Genomic DNA, 18,258 nt, shown 5'->3' with positions numbered 1-18,258 from the left:
CCGAGGTAAGCAAAATTTCAGTTTCCCTAATACATTAGAAAACCTACGCCAATATTTCTGCAAGTGGCGATCATTCACTGATTCTAACAATCAGTGAACAGTCTCTTATTCTGGATTTAGGCCTTTATCATTCTTTTCAATAGGTTTTCATCTTCGCTAACTAGCTGATTCCAATTTTAGGAGCTGATTTCCTTCGCTATTTCAGCTTCTCAGTAGATGTTAAACGCAGAAGGCTTATTGATAGTATAACCAACTTCTTGGTGTGCGGTATAACTGCCTGGACACCCACAACAAGCCCTGTTATTTTGTATTCATGATACAGCTCTGTTCTCCGTAAGTACCCAAACATTTCTCGTCTGGTGTTTAGAAGCAATGCAATCAAGTATAATAATGTTAAACACCACATTAACACCTGCGGCCCACTAATTGTCAAATGACCACGAAGTCTCCGTCCAGATCGTTTAAAGGCTGCTCGAAATATCGCCAATTTGGCGAAGTTTCGCTTGTCGTAGCACACGTTTCCGTCGATTTCCTCCGTCGATTGTCGATTTCCGTAAAAAATGTAAACACTGAATCGGCCATACATACATACACACACATACATAGATACATACACACACACATACATAGATACATACACACACACACATACATGCAGACATACATATACACATACACCGAGTAAAAAATTTCAGTTATCTCTCTCTTTCACACATTACTCTCTCTGTCTCTTCGCACACACTAACAGAAGCACTTCACTTACACAACATACTGTCTGTCTCCCACACCCCATCAAACACACACACGGGGACTTCAAAGAGAAATTTCCTCGTCATAAAATCGCTTCCTCTTAGTCTCTTTCGCTCTCATTACTTATGTAAAAAAATAAAAGTTTTTTACGGAAATCGACGGAAACTTGTGCTACGACAAGCGAAATATCGCCGACAATTTAATTGTTGGAGACTTTTCCTCGTCAAGGCACATATGATCAAGTGGTCTAGCCATTGATCATAGTCCGATGTATCTAAGGAGGATATTTGTCTGCTACTTACCGAACGACTATATAGCCCCCCCCCCCGCCTCACCTTCGTTGCTAAGAGTGAGAAGAAACTCTTCTGTTACTATTTAAATGAATTAACTCCCCTTGTTACAAGAGTTCCATTGTGTAAACTTGTCGAAACTTTCAAATTTGTCTCAAGAGAAGAAGAAAAAACAAAAAAACCCTGAGAAATCGTTTGCATATTTGGAAATTTCATTTGCGTCAGGTCATTTACAATTCTGAAGGAGTAAAGGCTCACCATAAGGTATGGTGTTTAGCAGGAAAGGAGAAAAAAACACTCATACAACTTCAAGTTTAACATTTTTGTTTAAGTCCATCACGTTACATTATTAACATTATTAAATGTCATAATACTACGAAGTTGTATTTTGACTTTAGAGTTCCATGTAAATCCTTTTTTCTTTGTTCTCTCCTTTGATTGTATAGTTTTGATTTCATTCAGTTTTCCGAAATCTGAAATCCCATTTCCGGTAGGAAGTTTTCGAACTTTGATAAACATTCACCGAATTTTGTATATTTAATTAAACTTTCTTGTACGTACGTATTCAATAAAAAATAATTCAAAATCTATTTTCTTTATTTTTTAACTTCTGATTGTTCATTTTTAAAATTATATAACTAATCAATAACTATTATGTTCCATGTAACTGGCTTTGTATCATCCTTTCTTTCACACAGTAAATGAAAACAGTTCGAAGGAAATTTATTGTTCTCACTCCACTTCAATTTACTCTTTCGTAATGACGTATTGTAGAAGAAAAAGAATTGCGGACAAAGTGATGGATGAAGATGAAATCAAAGAAGAATCATGTACACTGCTGGAGTTAGCCACTCAAACAATGGACATAGATTCAGCAATTGAATGGATGGCAAAACGGAGACTCTTAAGTAACTCTGTCAACTGTGGTACGTGTGGCGAACCGTGTACACTTATTACTCTGACGAAGAAACTCGACAAGAAGATTTGGAACTGTCGCCGGCACAATTTTACCCAATCCATTCGAAAAGGGTCTTTTTTTGAAAGAAGTCGCATGTCGTTACTGGACCTTCTTCTTTTAATTAACATGTGGGTTGAGGACTACCAGCAGAAAGAAATGATGGAGCAACTCCATGTGAATAAGAACACAATTGTAGACTGGTGTAATTTTCTGCGAGAAGTAGTGGAATGGGATCTCCAGAAATCACCCACAGTACTTGGAGGTGTGGGCGAGGACGGTACTCCCATTGTGGTAGAGCTGGGTGAATCGAAATTTCTAAACAGCAGATACCACAAGGGCCAGTGGAGGGCTGGTCACTGGGTGTTTGGTGCGATTGAACGCCGGAGTGGTAAGTGCTGTATGGTTGAAGTCCCCAACAGAAAACAGCAAACGTTGGAGCCTATCATCCGACAATGGATCCTTCCGGGTAGCCGCATCATTGCTGATGCATGGGTATCTTTCGATCTGCTGAAAGATATCGATTTTAGATTGTACTCGAACGACTCTGTGGTGCACGAACGGGATATCGTGAACCAAAACGATCCGAATGTACACGCACAGATTATCGAGAATACATGGATGCGAGCGAAAAGAAAATTAAAAAAGCAATGCGGCACCAGTGATGCATTATTTTCGTCGTATCTCCACGAATTTTTGTGGAAAAATAAGGTGAAAAAGAAACCTTTTGGCCACTTGTTAATGACCATAAGTAGATTGTATCCTGTCTAGTAAGTGTAATATTTAATTAATGCAAATGGTCACATTTAATTTATGCAGTGCAATTATGTAAATAACAATTTGTAATAATGTTAAGTTAGCCATGCATGCTGCATTCTTTCGATGTAAACAGAACTGGACATTTCTACTGGTCACACGTCAGACATACATCTCCCATGGCTGTAGTGTCAACGAGAGCATCTGTTCAGTATATCTGGACTCGCTGGAAATAACAGAAAACTCTCCTTCAAATCACATACTACTGTCTTCAGGGAAAGGGACAAATTGGACAATGTTATCCTATAAAAAAGAAAGAAAGAAAACTAATCAATGCTGGAATGTCATTGATGATCATAGCTTTACCTCATGACGGCTGACCTAGGGCTAAACAACAGTTGAACCACATCCATGACAGGTCATGCAACCAAATATCAAGGTCTGTCAATGACTGGCTTGTTCTCCAATACTAAATAAAGGTATCTGTCATTCTTATTTACAGTATCTGTTCACAAGGTTTTAATATATATCACAGCATTACTTCAGTTTTTTTAGCTTCAGGTTAGACCTATGGTGAAAGTCTTTCTTGTAGTGACTATTTTGTCTTTTTTCTCTAATGAGCCCTCTCATAACAGAGCGTAATTTAAGAGAGATTTAACTGCTATTTCTTATTTCTTTATTGCCCACATGGGGCTAAACATAAAGGGGACAGACAAAGGGATTAAGTCGATTACATTGACTCCAGTGCATAACTGGTACTTAATTTATCAACCCCGAAAGGATGAAAGGCAAAGTCAACTTCGGCGGAATTTGAACTCAGAATGCAAAGACAGACAAAATACCTATTTCTTTATTACCTACAAGGGGTTAAACATAGAGGGGACAAACATGGACAGACATAGGTATTAAGTTGATTACATCGACCCCAGTACGTAACTGGTACTTAATTTATCGACCCCAAAAGGATGAATGGCAAAGTCAACTTCGGCAGAATTTGAACTCAGAACGCAAAGACAGACGAAATACTGCTAGGCATTTCGCCCGGCGTGCTAATGCTTCTGCCAGCTCGCCACCTTTAACTGCTATTTCTATTAGATGGATGTTGGTTGTTATATGAAACTTCAGCCTCTACACTCTACCTGCTTGAAATAGTGGCCAAATTTTCCTTAAATCAGATCCTACTGGTCAAAGCTGGAACATTTTTTTATTACAGCTCTGCTCACTTGGCTCTATATGGTACAAATCTCCCTCAAATCACTTTACAAGGAAAGACATTGGAAAATGTAGTCCTAGGCAAACTATGTCTTAATGAAAGATAGAATGGCTACATAGAAAACCCACCTCAACAAATTCAGTCTGACTCATGCAAGAATGGAACGATGATATACCTGTATAATGCATAAATGTGTACACATGAAAGAAAAGTACTCAACATAGGCATAGGAGTGGCTGTGTGTTAAGTTCGGTCTCTTTTGCCGAAACGCTAAGTTACGGGGAAGTAAACACACCACCATTGGTTGTCAAGCGATGGTAGGGGGACAAACACAGACACACATACATATACATATATACGACGGGCTTCCTTCAGTTTCTGTCTACCAAATCCACTGATAAGGCTTTGGTTGGCCCAAGGCTATAGTAGAAGACACTTGCCCCAGGTGCCACGTAGTGGGACTGAACCCGAAACCATGTGGTTGGTAAGCAAGCTACTTACCACACAGCCACTCCTGCACCTATAAACATTCTACTCATCCTTTTGACATAGCTTATCTGAGAATATAATCTCTTATGTATCCTTTCTATTATATGATTGTAGGGTGTGATTTAGGTGAGATTTGGTTACTAATATCCTACAGGTTGCACTGTCACGCAGAACATCTCTTGTTGACTTGAGTATTCATTTGCTGTTATTTAGTACCAGATCATCCTTTCTTTATTCACCAAGTAGAGTGTATCCAATGTGTCCTTTCTAGAGTATGATTTGAACAAGGTTTGGTTGCTGTTTCTAGCAGACAGAGGCTCTACTAGTCCCTTTTTTTAATCAATGTTGGTAACTAAGGCAAAATATCTTGCTAGAACGATGAAAGCAACCAGCTGGGTACATTCAGATTATAAAATAGGGGAGGATGTTTTGCAAAATGTGCAGAGTTATTTTGTTGTTCAGTCCTTTATTTAAACCGGCCATATCCGGCCAAAAGTATTCTGCCTGTTTTATGTTCAAACAGGCCAGATCTGGTCTCTCACACCAACCCTACAATATCGTTTTAAAAATTAACAGCTCATACTACAAGATAATGCATGATTAGTTCAAAACAATGTGGATGAAAAGGGATTAATTTTGGCAGAATAATGTAAACACTAAAGGGTTAACCGACCTATTATCAAAGACTTTCTAGCTACAACCATCTCATCATTTCAGATGTAGTTTCTTTTGGACTACATAGTCCTATATGACTTCCTTTGGTTTTGATTATTGTAAGGAGATTTGGTTGCTATTTCTACCAAATTGAATGACCACTTAGACTCCTCCTCATTGGGAATTCTGTGTAATGGGGTACTTTGAACCAAATTAATTTTTGAAATACCTTGAATATGCCATAATGTAATCTGGTAATGTGAAGACCGTTTTTGTCATGTGCAGTTGTTTGGTTTTCAAAATGTGAATCTCATCTGATGTCTTTCAACTCAAGAATGATAAAAAAATTCTGGCAGGAATTGATATGACCATGGACATTATGAACTGAATTTCTTGGGATTTATGAGGGATGATTGATAACCTGATATAGCATTTGGGTGAATATGTAGTTGGTATACCTCTAAGTGAGATGTGAGGGATTGTGATATTAGGAGTTTAGTATATTCTGCCATACTTTTTTCTTAGTATTTTCTCTGTGGATGATCATCATCTTCATCATTTAATATCCATTTTCCACGCTGACAAGGGTTGGGCTGTTTGACAAACTGCAGAGCTGTGTCTAGATACTCTTCTTATTTCATATTTTTTGACTTTCATTGTCTCTTATCTCTAACAGTTTTGTGTTGACATTTATAGTATACTCTCTTTTATTTCAGAACATCAGGAATTATTTTGAAGAATTTTTTCATCCAAGATATGTCATGGAAGTTGTTGTTTGAAGAATACAGATAAATTATATATAAGAATAGCTGTGATATTATTTGCTAATCCTTGGTTAAAATGTAAAACACGACTTCTGAATTACAATTTACAGTCAGAAAAAAAAAAGGTAAAACAAGTAGCTACCATCAAATGTCAGTTAGTCAACTTTTCAAGTTAACTAATTAGCTTCAGATGGATTTTATATCAGCTCTTTCATATCAGTTATCTGGAGGTGTAGAACTGTTTTAGTGTATTACTGTGAAAATGTGCCCACAAGGATTAGGAAAGTAAAAACATGATAATTTTGTTTTTGTGATAAAATAGAGCATAATGGAAGAAGAATCATATGAGAGACAGCATCTTGGTGAACAATAATGAATTCTCCCAGGAGACAGGAAGGGATAAAAAATATATCCTAATCCAGTAACATTTTTACAACAAAAAATAATTTAAATCAACATAAATTACTTCACTCTGGGTCAAAGTTTTATCAATGTAAAGAATTTAGCAAAAATTTTACAAGAAACAGTCCTTTATATCATCACCAACTTAACACAGAAAGAAGACCATGTCATTGTGATATCTTTGGTAGAAAGTTTTCACAAGGGAGCAGTTTACGTACATGCAAGTATTTTTACACAGGTGATAAACTGTAATATTTGTGGCAAAAGGTTTACTGGTAATAGTGATATACGTAGGAAAGAGGCCATAATACTGTGATATTTGTGGTAAAGCATTCTCTTGAGGTTAGCAAATTATATAGCCACATATGCATTCATACAAAAGAAAACTGGTTATATGAAAGCAATATCTGTGTTAAAACACACTCAAAGTGAATTTAATTTTGCCATGTGCATATTCATACAACAAAAATATCCTATCACTGATATCTGTGATAAAGCATTCCTTCTGGCTAGCCATTTATATTGACACGTATTCATACAGGAGAGAAACTGTACCACTGTGATATATGTGATAAAACGTATGTGACAAATGGTAGTTGAACTAGTAATGGGCTTGTTCACTCAAAGGAAAATTTATACTGTTGTGATATCTGTGGCAAAACACTCTCTCAGGCATGTAACTTATATAACATGAGAATTTTCACAGGAGAAAAGACATACTAATGTGATATCTGTGGTAAAAAGTTTTCTGATATGGGTGGCTTATAAATTCACAAACATATATTGGGAGTCTGGTGCAGCCATCTGGTTTGCCAGACCTCAATCAAATCGTCCAACCTATGCTAGCATGGAAAGCGGACGTTAAACGACGATGATATACCATACCACTGTGATGGTGTGGTAAAGCATCCTTTGTCAACAGCAGATTATTTTAATGTAATCAATAAAAGAGAAAAAAAGACCATATTGTTGCAGTATCAGTGGCAAACCATTTTCTGTCCATTGTAATTTATTTAAACACAAACTCACACAAGAAAGAAACTATAACATTTTGATTTATGTGGCAAAACATTTATCTAACCATAAATGTACTCATGCAGGAGAAAAACCATTCCATTGTGATCTCTGTGATAAAACATTTTCTAAAAATAGCTTGTCTACCCATGAACATTTTCACACAGGAGAAAAAGCATACAGCTGAAAGTAATTTTACAGTCAACGTCAATTACAATGGCTTTCACTGGACAATTTTAGCAATTTAGTTTTCCAAATTTGATCCCTACAAAGTATTTTTATGGATTTTTAATCCCTTTTTTTCCCTATATATATATATATATAGGGGAAAAAAGGGATTAAAAATCCATAAAAATACTTTGTAGGGATCAAATATATATGGCAGGATTCCATACAGTTTCCATCTATCAGTTTCAAGGCTTTGGTCGGCCCAAGGCCATAGTAGAAGACACTTACCTAAGGTGCCATGCAGTGGGACTGAACTTGGAACCATGTGGTTGGTAAGCAAGCTACTTGCCACACAGCCACTCCTACACCTAATACTGTAGTTTATCTTTCCACAAATGTACTTGCACAAGAGAAAAATCATACCATTGTGATATGTCATTCTGTGTGCAGTAGTTTATTTAAATACAAGTGAACACACACAGGGGAGAAACCATACCACTGTGATATATGTAGCAAAATATTTTTATGAACGGTACTTTGTCTAAACGTAAACATACTCATACAGGAGAGAAACCATACCATTTTGTTATCTGTGATAAACCAATTTCTAGAAGTAGTTTTTTGTATTGTCCCAAAAGTTTTCACAGGGAGAAGAAATATTATTGAGGCATGTAAAATACTAAATGGAAGTTGTGAACAAAGAACAAAAATATTTACAACTGTCTGACACAGTATTAATGTCATGTATGTTCATACATTTTATTCTTTTACTGATTATTTCAACAATAGGATTGTGGCCATACTGGAGCACTGCCTTTAAGGATTTTAGTTGATGACATTTCTAATACTTTGCCTGGTATTTATTTTATGATCTTTGGAAGGGTGAAAACAAAATAACCCTTGGCATGTTGGGACATACCTTGAACATAGAAGAATGATGTCCAATTTAACATATCTCCTGCACTGTATCTTGTCACCAGCTGCTGTCTCTTTTCCTCCTTCATGAGGTTCAGCACCTTGAGATCAGCCTTTATTACTTCTTTGGTCAAGTTCCTTCCATTTGGGTTACTTGACACTTCACCCAGCTGTCCTTTTCATATGCATCACATATCCATTCCTGTACATATTCTATTTTGGCTTATTTCACTTATATCTATTTTTTCACATGATATAAACTGAGTGAAAAAAATGTACTCTGTCTTTCATGCATGCTAATATCCATGCTCATGTTTTGCTCCCTGTTCAATAAAACACTTCAAACATATGCATCATACAATCTGCCCTTCATTCTGAGATAGAATCCCTTTGTTGTCAACAGAGGTTGAAACTCCCAGAACTTTTTTCACCCCATCCTTATGCTGGTTACTATGCTTCTACAGCTGTTAGGTAGTGGAAACTGTTGACTACTATCAAATCTGAACATTTAAAAGAATTCATTTCATAGGTGCTCTTACTGCTAATTATATCTATTCATTTGTTACGTAGGTGCAGGCATGGCTGTATGTTTAAGAAGTTCACTTCCTAACTTCATGATTTCAGATTCAGTCTTACTGCATGGCTATAAGAGAAGACACGTTGGCAGGTATATTCAACTGTAACCCTGGCCCAAGTTGATCTGATAGACAGCAACTCAATGAAGCTCGTATATATAAATGAATTTATGTCTTGTTTTGACATTGTGTGTTAGCTGTAGACAAACATCAGCATTATACAAACTGTATCCTTTGTTTCCAATCATCTGTGAAAACATGTCCAGCCATGGGGAACCGTGCTTGGAAACAGGTATGGGTTGATGACAGGAAGAACATCCAGCCATAGAAAATTTGTCTTTATGAATTCTGTCTATGTTATGCAAACATGAAAAATTAAACATTAAAGCAATGATGATTATTATAATATTAATGAAGTCCTCCTCTGTCAGCCTGCTTAGAGTCCTACAGCATCTCTGATGCATAACCATCTTACATTTGGTACACGATATAATTCCTACATACTCCTTTTCTCTATATTAAATGTGGCCTTTCCAGGGTGCAGGACAGATTTTTTTGTTGTTAAAATTTTTGATTTTGCAAGATTCACTTTTAAACCCCTTAAACCTTATTCTCCTTTGGTTAGGACTTTTTCTTTAATTCTCTGGCTGGTTCAGCTATGAGATGAGGTTGTCCAGATAGAGTAGTTACCATGAACAGTTGGTCTTGATCTCTGTTATGGCTCTGAGAATAAAAATAAATAGAAGGTGATTGTGAACTGAGCCTTGATGAACATCTAACTGTACATATAAATTGCTCCCTAAACTTGTTGCTAACTCTCACCTTGCTGTCAGCCCCACCAATGTACAAGGTTTGCATGGCTCTCACTACACCCAGTTTGATTTTTTATTACTCACAAGGGGCCATTCTCACTACACCCAGTTGTCTTAATGACCATCTGACTATATAGAAAGATACTGTCAAAGGCTTTATACTAGCGTATGAACACTATGTGTAATGTCTTCCTCTCAGATAAGAACTTTTCCTGTAGTTGTTTTACATAGCAGAAGGCACCAGTGACACTTCTTGTCTTAACACAAACCCAAACTGCATCCATATAAGCTCATTTTTTTTCTAATTAGCTATACTATAACTCTTTCTGCCTCTTACTCAGTTCATCAATTTGATACCTATGGTTGCTTCTTTCCAGAGCCTCTTCTTTTCCCTTGTAGTAGTTGATGAGGCTGCTGCTACATCTACCATTTGAGATAAATCCCCTTTTACTACTTGATTGATTATGCAAGTCACTAACTTGAGTCCTATTTCACCAGAGATCAGCCTCTCAGCAACCTATTCTTGGTGGCCTTTCCTTCCTTCATATCTCAGTGACATTTCCAGCCAGAGCTGTCTCACAATTCCATCTATTTCAGGTAGTCCTCTCACTTTTCTCCATTTAGCAACTCTGTAGAAGCATTTTCATGCCTCATTCTTTTCAGCTTTATCCTCATTGAGGTTAAGTGCGCCGCTGTCATTCTATACACATTGTTCACCAATGACATTCTGATTTACCACGCTGCTTTGCATTCCACATCAATTTATGTCTATGAACCAACCTCACATCATGAAACAATATATGGAAAATACACATGTACTGTGGTATAACTATATATAGTTGTATTTGAATATATTTGTATGCTGTTTTTATCACATCAGTATCATTAACATATCACTATTAAGTGGCTATTATTTGGGAAACAATTTTTTTATCAAGAAAATTAATGAACAAATTAGGGTGTTTCCATAAGTATACTAAGAAATAATTTTAGTGTACTGCAATGGCTAACACCTTGTATTTGGATAAAATAAAAAAACAAATCAAAACGACCGCTTTTTTTTAATATTTAAATAAAGCTATATACTAGCAATTTATGTTTGCCATAATAAAACTTTATTGTTCAGTGTGTTATTATTGATGTTGTGACAGGTAACTGCTAATTTATATGTCTTTACAGCTTGTACTTTTGATAATGGGTATGCTCAATCATGCCTGTCCTAGAGATTTTAATCTTTTGCTTGTCCATACAATTTTCATAAGTTTGTCTTAAATGTCCATGCTTGTTTTTCAGACTTTTGGTTAGATATTGTTTCACATGTTGCGAGTGATATAAAGCTTTCCTTCATAAATCCCAAGATATTCTAGTGATTGAAAAAAATTGATTGGGAATGTGTATCATATATGATGCCAGGACACCAAGGAAATATGTCCTTTGTATCACATGCAATACACAGGACAGACAAAGGGTTGAACAACATAAGGAAATTTGAAAATGGTCAACCAGACTTATGGTATATTTACTACATTACTGAAATTTTGCAGGAACGACTAATTTTCTTAATTGTTACTACAGGAATCTGAAGTTTTTCTTTAAATATTTAAACAAGTGGCAAGAATATAGAATGTAAAAATACCCGAAGAATACTGATTGTAAATAAAATGTTTAATACAACTGGTAATATAATTTATTATCTTAGTTTTGCAAGTGGAAAGTATGACAGTATTTTCAAGTAGTGTGTAAAATATTATGAACTTGGAGAGATGATAGTTGGTGACAGGAAGAGCATCCTGCCATATAACATCTGTTTCAATGAATTTTTTTCTGACCCATAGAAAAGTGGCCATTAAAATGATATGTGTGTGTGTGTGTTAATTTCTTTGTCAAGTGTATTGCCTATTCTCATTGTTTTGAGTCATAGCTTTGAGATTTCAATAGTGTGTTTGTGTGTTTTTATAATGAGATTGTAGAGGTAGGTGTGAGAGGTTGTATCTGGTCAGTTTCAACTTAAAACAGAATACTTAAGCAGGACATGACCAGGTTAAATGCAAAAAGGTTTATGCTAACATACATACATATGTTAATTTATCATTGACATACATATGTATTCTCTTTTACTTGGTTCAGTCATGTGACTGTGTCCATGCTAGAGCACCACCTTTAGTCGAGCAAATCAACCCCAGGACTTATTCTTTGTAAGCCTAGTACTTATTCTATTGGTCTCTTTTGCCGAACTGCTAAACTATGGGGACGTAGACACACCAGCACCGATTTTGTCATGCGATGTTGGGGGACAAACATATACACACACACATACATATATATGACAGGATTCTTTCAGTTTCCGTCTAACAAATCCGCTCACAAGGCTTTGGTCGGCCCGAGGCTATAGTAGAAGACACTTGCCCAAGGTGCCATGCAGTGGGACTGAACCTGGAACCATGTGGTTTGTAAGCAAGCTACTTACCACACAGCATCTCCTATGCCTATAAATGTATGTATGTTAATTTAACATTAACATATTTAAATGGAATAGACATTGAAAATTAAATTAGGAATACTAATGCAGTAAAGAAACACAACAGTAACTCAGTTGCTACTATCATTTTAATCATTTTGACAAGTATGAGACTTTGGGCATATTTTAGTCCTTAGTGAAGCATATATTTCAACATACTTGCTGCTGTAGTGATGAGAGAATCATTAAATAGATGTACAATGTGATTTTTACTTGAGTCCTCATCATCATCATTTAGCGTCCGTTTTCTATGCTAGCATGGGTTGGACGGTTCTACTGGGGTCTGTGAAGCCAGAAGGCTTCATCAGGCCCAGTCAAATCTGGCAGTGTTTCTACGGCTGGATGCCCTTCCTAACGCCAACCACTCCGTGAGTGAGTATGAAGGAAAAATTACCAAATTTAAATTAAACATATCCCCTAGGGTAGCAAATTGGTAGTGTTAAGAATATCAGGTAGAATGCCACAAAGTATTTGTTCTCACTCTCTACACACAAATCCCACTGAGGTCAGCTTTGTCTTTTGTTCTTTTGGGATTGATAAAAGTGTACTCATCCAGGGTGGTGGATAGGCAGAACTCTAAGGACATTGGATTAGATACCTTGTAGTATTTGTCCTGGCTCTTTGCATTTTTAATTCAAATACTGCCATAGCCTTCTTAGGTGAGAGATTTAAACTGTCACCCAGTACCCTGGTTACCTGTAGTAGAGTTCATTCTGTTGCAAGTATATGTGCCCATATACTAATCTGTCAGTTAGGAGTCATTAGCTTTAACTATAAGATAAAGAAAATGAGGTTAATTACTCTCAACAAAATATTAGTCATTGAACTAATGCTGTTTTCCTAATTAGGTTTTTCTAATTAGAGTTTTGAAGATCACTATATTATAAATGTTAACACTAATTTAACAGATGGCATCTCTGTGTAATTAATTTCAGTAATTCTCTTTATACACACACACACACACTCATATATATATAATTGTTTGCAGGATCAGTTGTTAGTTGTCGGAGCACTGTATCCTTCAAAACTTCTATGCTTTCTGAGATTCGCCAACACTACACCTGATTTTCTCCCCTCCATACACACACAAGCATGTATCTGACTCATACATTGTTCGCTTTCCAGACATTTGTACATAACTGCATACACTTTATACGCACTTTCTGACAAGTTGTGCACCTGAGCACTGTATACAATAATTTCATTATTATTATTATCCAATGAAATCAATGTATTCTAATAAGGATGTCAACATGGATATTCACATGCTAACTGGAGTATATACAGATTTGTCCTTCCGGTTATACTTAGATCCACAAATACAGACCAAGTACACTCAACATATATGTAAAATCACACAAGACTATACTCCAGCATGCAGTCCACGCTCCATTGTAGGCTCAAGATCCAGAACAGCAAAGGTTCTGAGTGTGGTGTGGTATAAATGATAGCACAAATGGGCTGAGGTTCACTATAGCTGTTTCAGGTATGTTTTATCAATGAACAAATCAATTACGTCATTTTAAAAAAATGTTTTCTTTAGGTCAATTAAAATTTAAGTTAGAATTTTTCACAAAAAGTATATAATGCATATTGACTCTCATCTCTTTTGCCTATACACACACACACAAAATATATACATATATATATGATGATGATGATATATATATATGTGTGTGTGTATGTGTCAGCAATCATGTACCTCCATGACAAAGTCTGAAGAGTCATGATTTCCTTGAGACAGATACAGCAGTGGTTTCCTGTTGCCATCTGCTTGTTTATTTACAATTTACTTTGATAGTCTCCTGCTCCTCTGAGCTTACTCTTGAGACACAGGGCCTATTTAATCCTTAGGTAAAGGGACTGGTTCACATGTTATCAGAGCATGTTCACACACCTATAAGCTTGTGAGATACAAGTCTAGTGCTCAACTCTCCCCCAGATCTTTTGTACCTTAGCCACAGGATCATTTTCTGCTGTTAGACCAATAACTGGGATCCTTGGTAAGTATTGCTACCCTGAGCCAGAGTATATAAACAAATAAGTATATAATTTATACATCTATACTCAAAGTCTTATAATCATAAATAACAATTAAATTACTTATCTTCTATATATATAAAATTCTTTGTCTGTCTGTTCCCAATGAATTTTCAAACGGTTCAACCAAATCAAAGCAAATTTTACTTGGTAATACTATCAGACCCCATGAGTGTCAACATGTAATTTTTTTCTCCATTGGATTAAAAAATACATCATTGGTACTGGTTCAGTATTACATGTCAAAAGTGAAAGAATAACATATATATTGTAATGTGATATAATACTGTTTCCCTTTTAATTCTAATTATATCCTAATGTGAACAGCATTATGCATCGACAACTTTCCATCTTTATGGCTATGACAGCAGAATGGTGTGTTAGCTGACATAATGAACAGCTGGAGGTGAAACTCTTGACAAAAAAACAATGAGGTGGCAGGTCCATGGTATATAATAATACATATTTACTGTTCAATTACCAGTTAATAATTATCTCAGCAGTTGTAAATTTACCATTAAGTTAGCAGTTCATACATGTGCTTCTATTTGGTTAATTTATACAGCATACAAAAATAAAGATATACTATATACGACTGCTTACAATAATAGAGATTACTGTATAATTTCTTCTATGTTCATAATTTTTGGTTTATAATACTGAAAAAAAAATGCCACCAAAGAAAAGACATAATCTCTCCAGAAACAAGTATAAAGTAAGGAGGATTGTAGAAAACTGAAGGTGAGGGTCTCAAAAGAGAAAGACTTTCTTAAGGTGAGGGTCTCAAAAGAAATGAGACTTTCTTAAGATCAGCAAACACATGCTGCAGCACATCTGATGGAGTCTCAATACAGAAGCAAGATGAGACTTTCTCAAGATCAGCAAATGCATGCATGCTGCAGAACTTAATGCTGATTAGACAGCGGTCCAATAGAATAGCTCTCAGAAACAGACTATGTACAAATTTGTTCTTCACAACTCCTGGAGCTGCTTTCAGATGTGATCCATCCCATTCTTATAAAAATTATAATTTTAGTCCAAATTGGTGTGCTGAACTCAAATTGTCATTTCTGCAAAGCTTTAAAATTTAAAAATGAAACTAATGGCATGCACTGCTCAAGCAGTCGGGTAAGACTGCTAGCACTACCAGCTCCTCCTCAACTTCTTATAGATCTTCCATTCAGTCAAAGGATTTTCTGAACAATATCAGACAACTCTGCATTTCAAATGACATCATTTGGTGCATCTAAGGAGATAGTTAAACATAGATTTATCCCAATGTTCAAAGTTCAAGGGCAAGTCTATCACCTCATTGGTTCCTTGTTACTCACAAATGAACAACCACAGTTCCTCCAAATTTACTTTATGAGTGATGTAAGACAACAAACCTGAAAGAAGTGTCAAAACTTCAGATGATGGGTCATGTTAAACACAGTGATCAAATACCATCTTGTTTATGTGGTAGGTTTGGTTGTCAGTCATTTAGCAAAAGCAACACCAGAATTAAATACATGCTAAATCAATAACTCTTTTACTTGTTTCAGTTATTTGACTGCGGCCATGCTGGAGCACCGCCTTTAATCGCGCAACTCGACCCCGGGATTTATTCTTTTGTAAGCCCAGTACTTATTCTATCGGTCTCCTTTGCCAAACCGCTAAGTAACGGGGACATAAACACACCAGCATCAGTTGTCAAGCAATGCTAGGGGGACAAACACAGACACACACGCATATATATATATACACATATATACGCCTACCAAATCCACTCACAAGGCTTTGGTCAGCCCGAGGCTATAGTAGAAGACACTTGCCCAAGGTGCCACGCAGGGGGGACTGAACCCATAACCATGTGGTTGGTAAACAAGCTACTTACCACACAGCCACTAAGCAGCATTGATTAAAATATCAAATATTAAGCATTACATTCAGACCATTTAATTTCATCAAACTTCTACAATATGATATCTCAAAAGAACACTGGTTTTCATTAACAAGTGAGAAAACAGACTTGTACTGAAGAGCCCAAAGGGTGAAATGGTGCTATCCATAACTACTGAAATACCCAATAAATGAATTATATGGAAATAATACATGCTCTTTTCAGTCATAAGGAAGGAAAAAAAAATTCATTCTTTTGTTTGTCATTTGATTGTGGCCATGCTGGAGCACCGGTGTTAGTTGAACAAGTCGACCCCCAGGACTTATTTTTTGTAAGCTTAGTATTTATTCTATCAGTTTCTTTTGGCGAACCGCTAAGTTACAGAGATGTAAACACAGTAACATTGATTGTCAAGAGATGGTGGAGGGACAAACACAGACACACACACACATATATATAAACATATACGATGGGCTTTTTTCAGTTTCTATCTACCAAATCCACTCACTAGGTTTTGGTCAGCCCAAAGCTATAGTAGAAGACTCTTGCCCAAGGTGCCACGTAGTGGGATTGAACTCGGAACCATGTGGGTGGTAAGCAAACTACTTACCACACAACCACTGCAGTGCCTCTCTCTCTATATATATATATACACACACATACATATATATAAAAACCTGGAAAAGAATATTCACCCACCCTCTCATCTCATAGTAATTGGTTTCTCTTTCTTTTACTCCATAAGCAGCAGCAGTTTCTGGTCAAATAAACATATGTATTTCGTTTTTGTTTATGGTTTGCTAGATTCTTTATGTGAATTCGTGTGTTGAAGGTTAATTTTGTTGTGTCTAGGGAGAGTCATATTAATGCCTTATCTAACACACTCACCGGTTTGGTTTCCACTCATTTATTATTTGTTTTTTCTTCCAAAATTTTCGTTACTTTTGCAGCCTTGTCAATGGATGTTGACTGTCCGTTATTGGAGCTGCATTCCCTTTTGTCTGTTTCTGTGCATGTGGGTATGTATTCTGCATATTCATGTTTGTATGTGTGTATACTTCTGTCTCCTTCCGTGTGTTTGAGTATGTCTCTGTGTATGGGTTTGTGTGACTATGTATGTGTCTTATGGATGTGGGTCTCCACGAGTCTGTGTGTGTATATGTTCATGTGTTTCTGTCTCCTTGTGTGTATGCTTGTCTGTCCATATAACCTATGTACCTATCTATCTACTTACCTATGTATCTGTTTACCTATATATCCATTTACCTGCCCATGCATATATACAGGACGCCATGACAGATCGTTAGCTCCTACACGCATTTTTTTTCCTCTCTTTGTTTTTCTTCTGTGTATCTTTCTGTCGAAGAGCGTAGGCTCGAAACATAAAAGACTTTTTCTATTCCTGAGCACTATACTAATACATTTGTTTGTTTGTACTCCACCTGCCTTCGTCTTTTGTTTATTTTCATAAATTTTCCCTTTATATAGGTAGATAAATGGATATGTAGGTAAACAGATAGGTACATAGGTAATATGGACAAACACACATGAACAAAAGGAAACATAAACACATGACCATATACACATGCACAAAGACACATCCATACATAACAGATGCACATACATAGTCATATTAAAACATACGCACACATAGACATACAAACACATGAATATGCAGCATACATACACACAAATGCATATATACACATACATATGTGCATAAACAGGCACACATGCATGCTGACACATACACATGTGCACAGACAGACAAAAGGGAGCGCACCTCCAATAACAGTCAATATCCGTTGATAAGGTTGCAAAGCAACAAAAAATTTGGTAGAAAAAATATGAGTGGAAATCGAACAGGTGAATGTGTTAGATAATTAGGCATTAAAACAATAGAACTCTCCCCAGAATAACTTGTGGTTCCAAAATGTTATTCCATTTACTGCAACAAACTGCAGTAAGGTTTACAATAGACCACTACAACATGTATAGTAGAAAAATATTCAGATGTGTGATGTAGATAACACAAACCAATAGTCATAGCTTTATTTCAAT

The 18,258-nt window shown here is 36.2% G+C and overlaps 1 protein-coding gene across 1 annotated transcript; it reads left to right on the top strand.

Moving 5' to 3' along the window:
• Positions 1-1,769: 1,769 nt before the first annotated feature.
• LOC115214241 lies at positions 1,770-6,426 on the top strand. Its single transcript, XM_029783365.2, has 2 exons — positions 1,770-3,230; positions 5,824-6,426. Exon 1 carries the CDS (start codon positions 1,801-1,803, stop codon positions 2,764-2,766), a length of 966 nt encoding a protein of 321 aa, XP_029639225.1. The 5' UTR covers positions 1,770-1,800; the 3' UTR covers positions 2,767-3,230; positions 5,824-6,426.
• Positions 6,427-18,258: the final 11,832 nt, after the last annotated feature.

The sequence above is a fragment of the Octopus sinensis genome, linkage group LG7 (assembly GCF_006345805.1).
Source record: "Octopus sinensis linkage group LG7, ASM634580v1, whole genome shotgun sequence".
In the NCBI taxonomy this organism is placed as follows: domain Eukaryota; kingdom Metazoa; phylum Mollusca; class Cephalopoda; order Octopoda; family Octopodidae; genus Octopus; species Octopus sinensis.
Note: the sequence above shows the minus strand (reverse complement) of the source record. Positions and strands in the feature narration are given on the sequence as shown.

Coding starts and splice junctions, on each gene's coding strand:
- LOC115214241 (XM_029783365.2), top strand. CDS start 1,801: ATGACGTATTGTAGAAGAAAAAGAATTGCGGACAAAGTGATGGATGAA.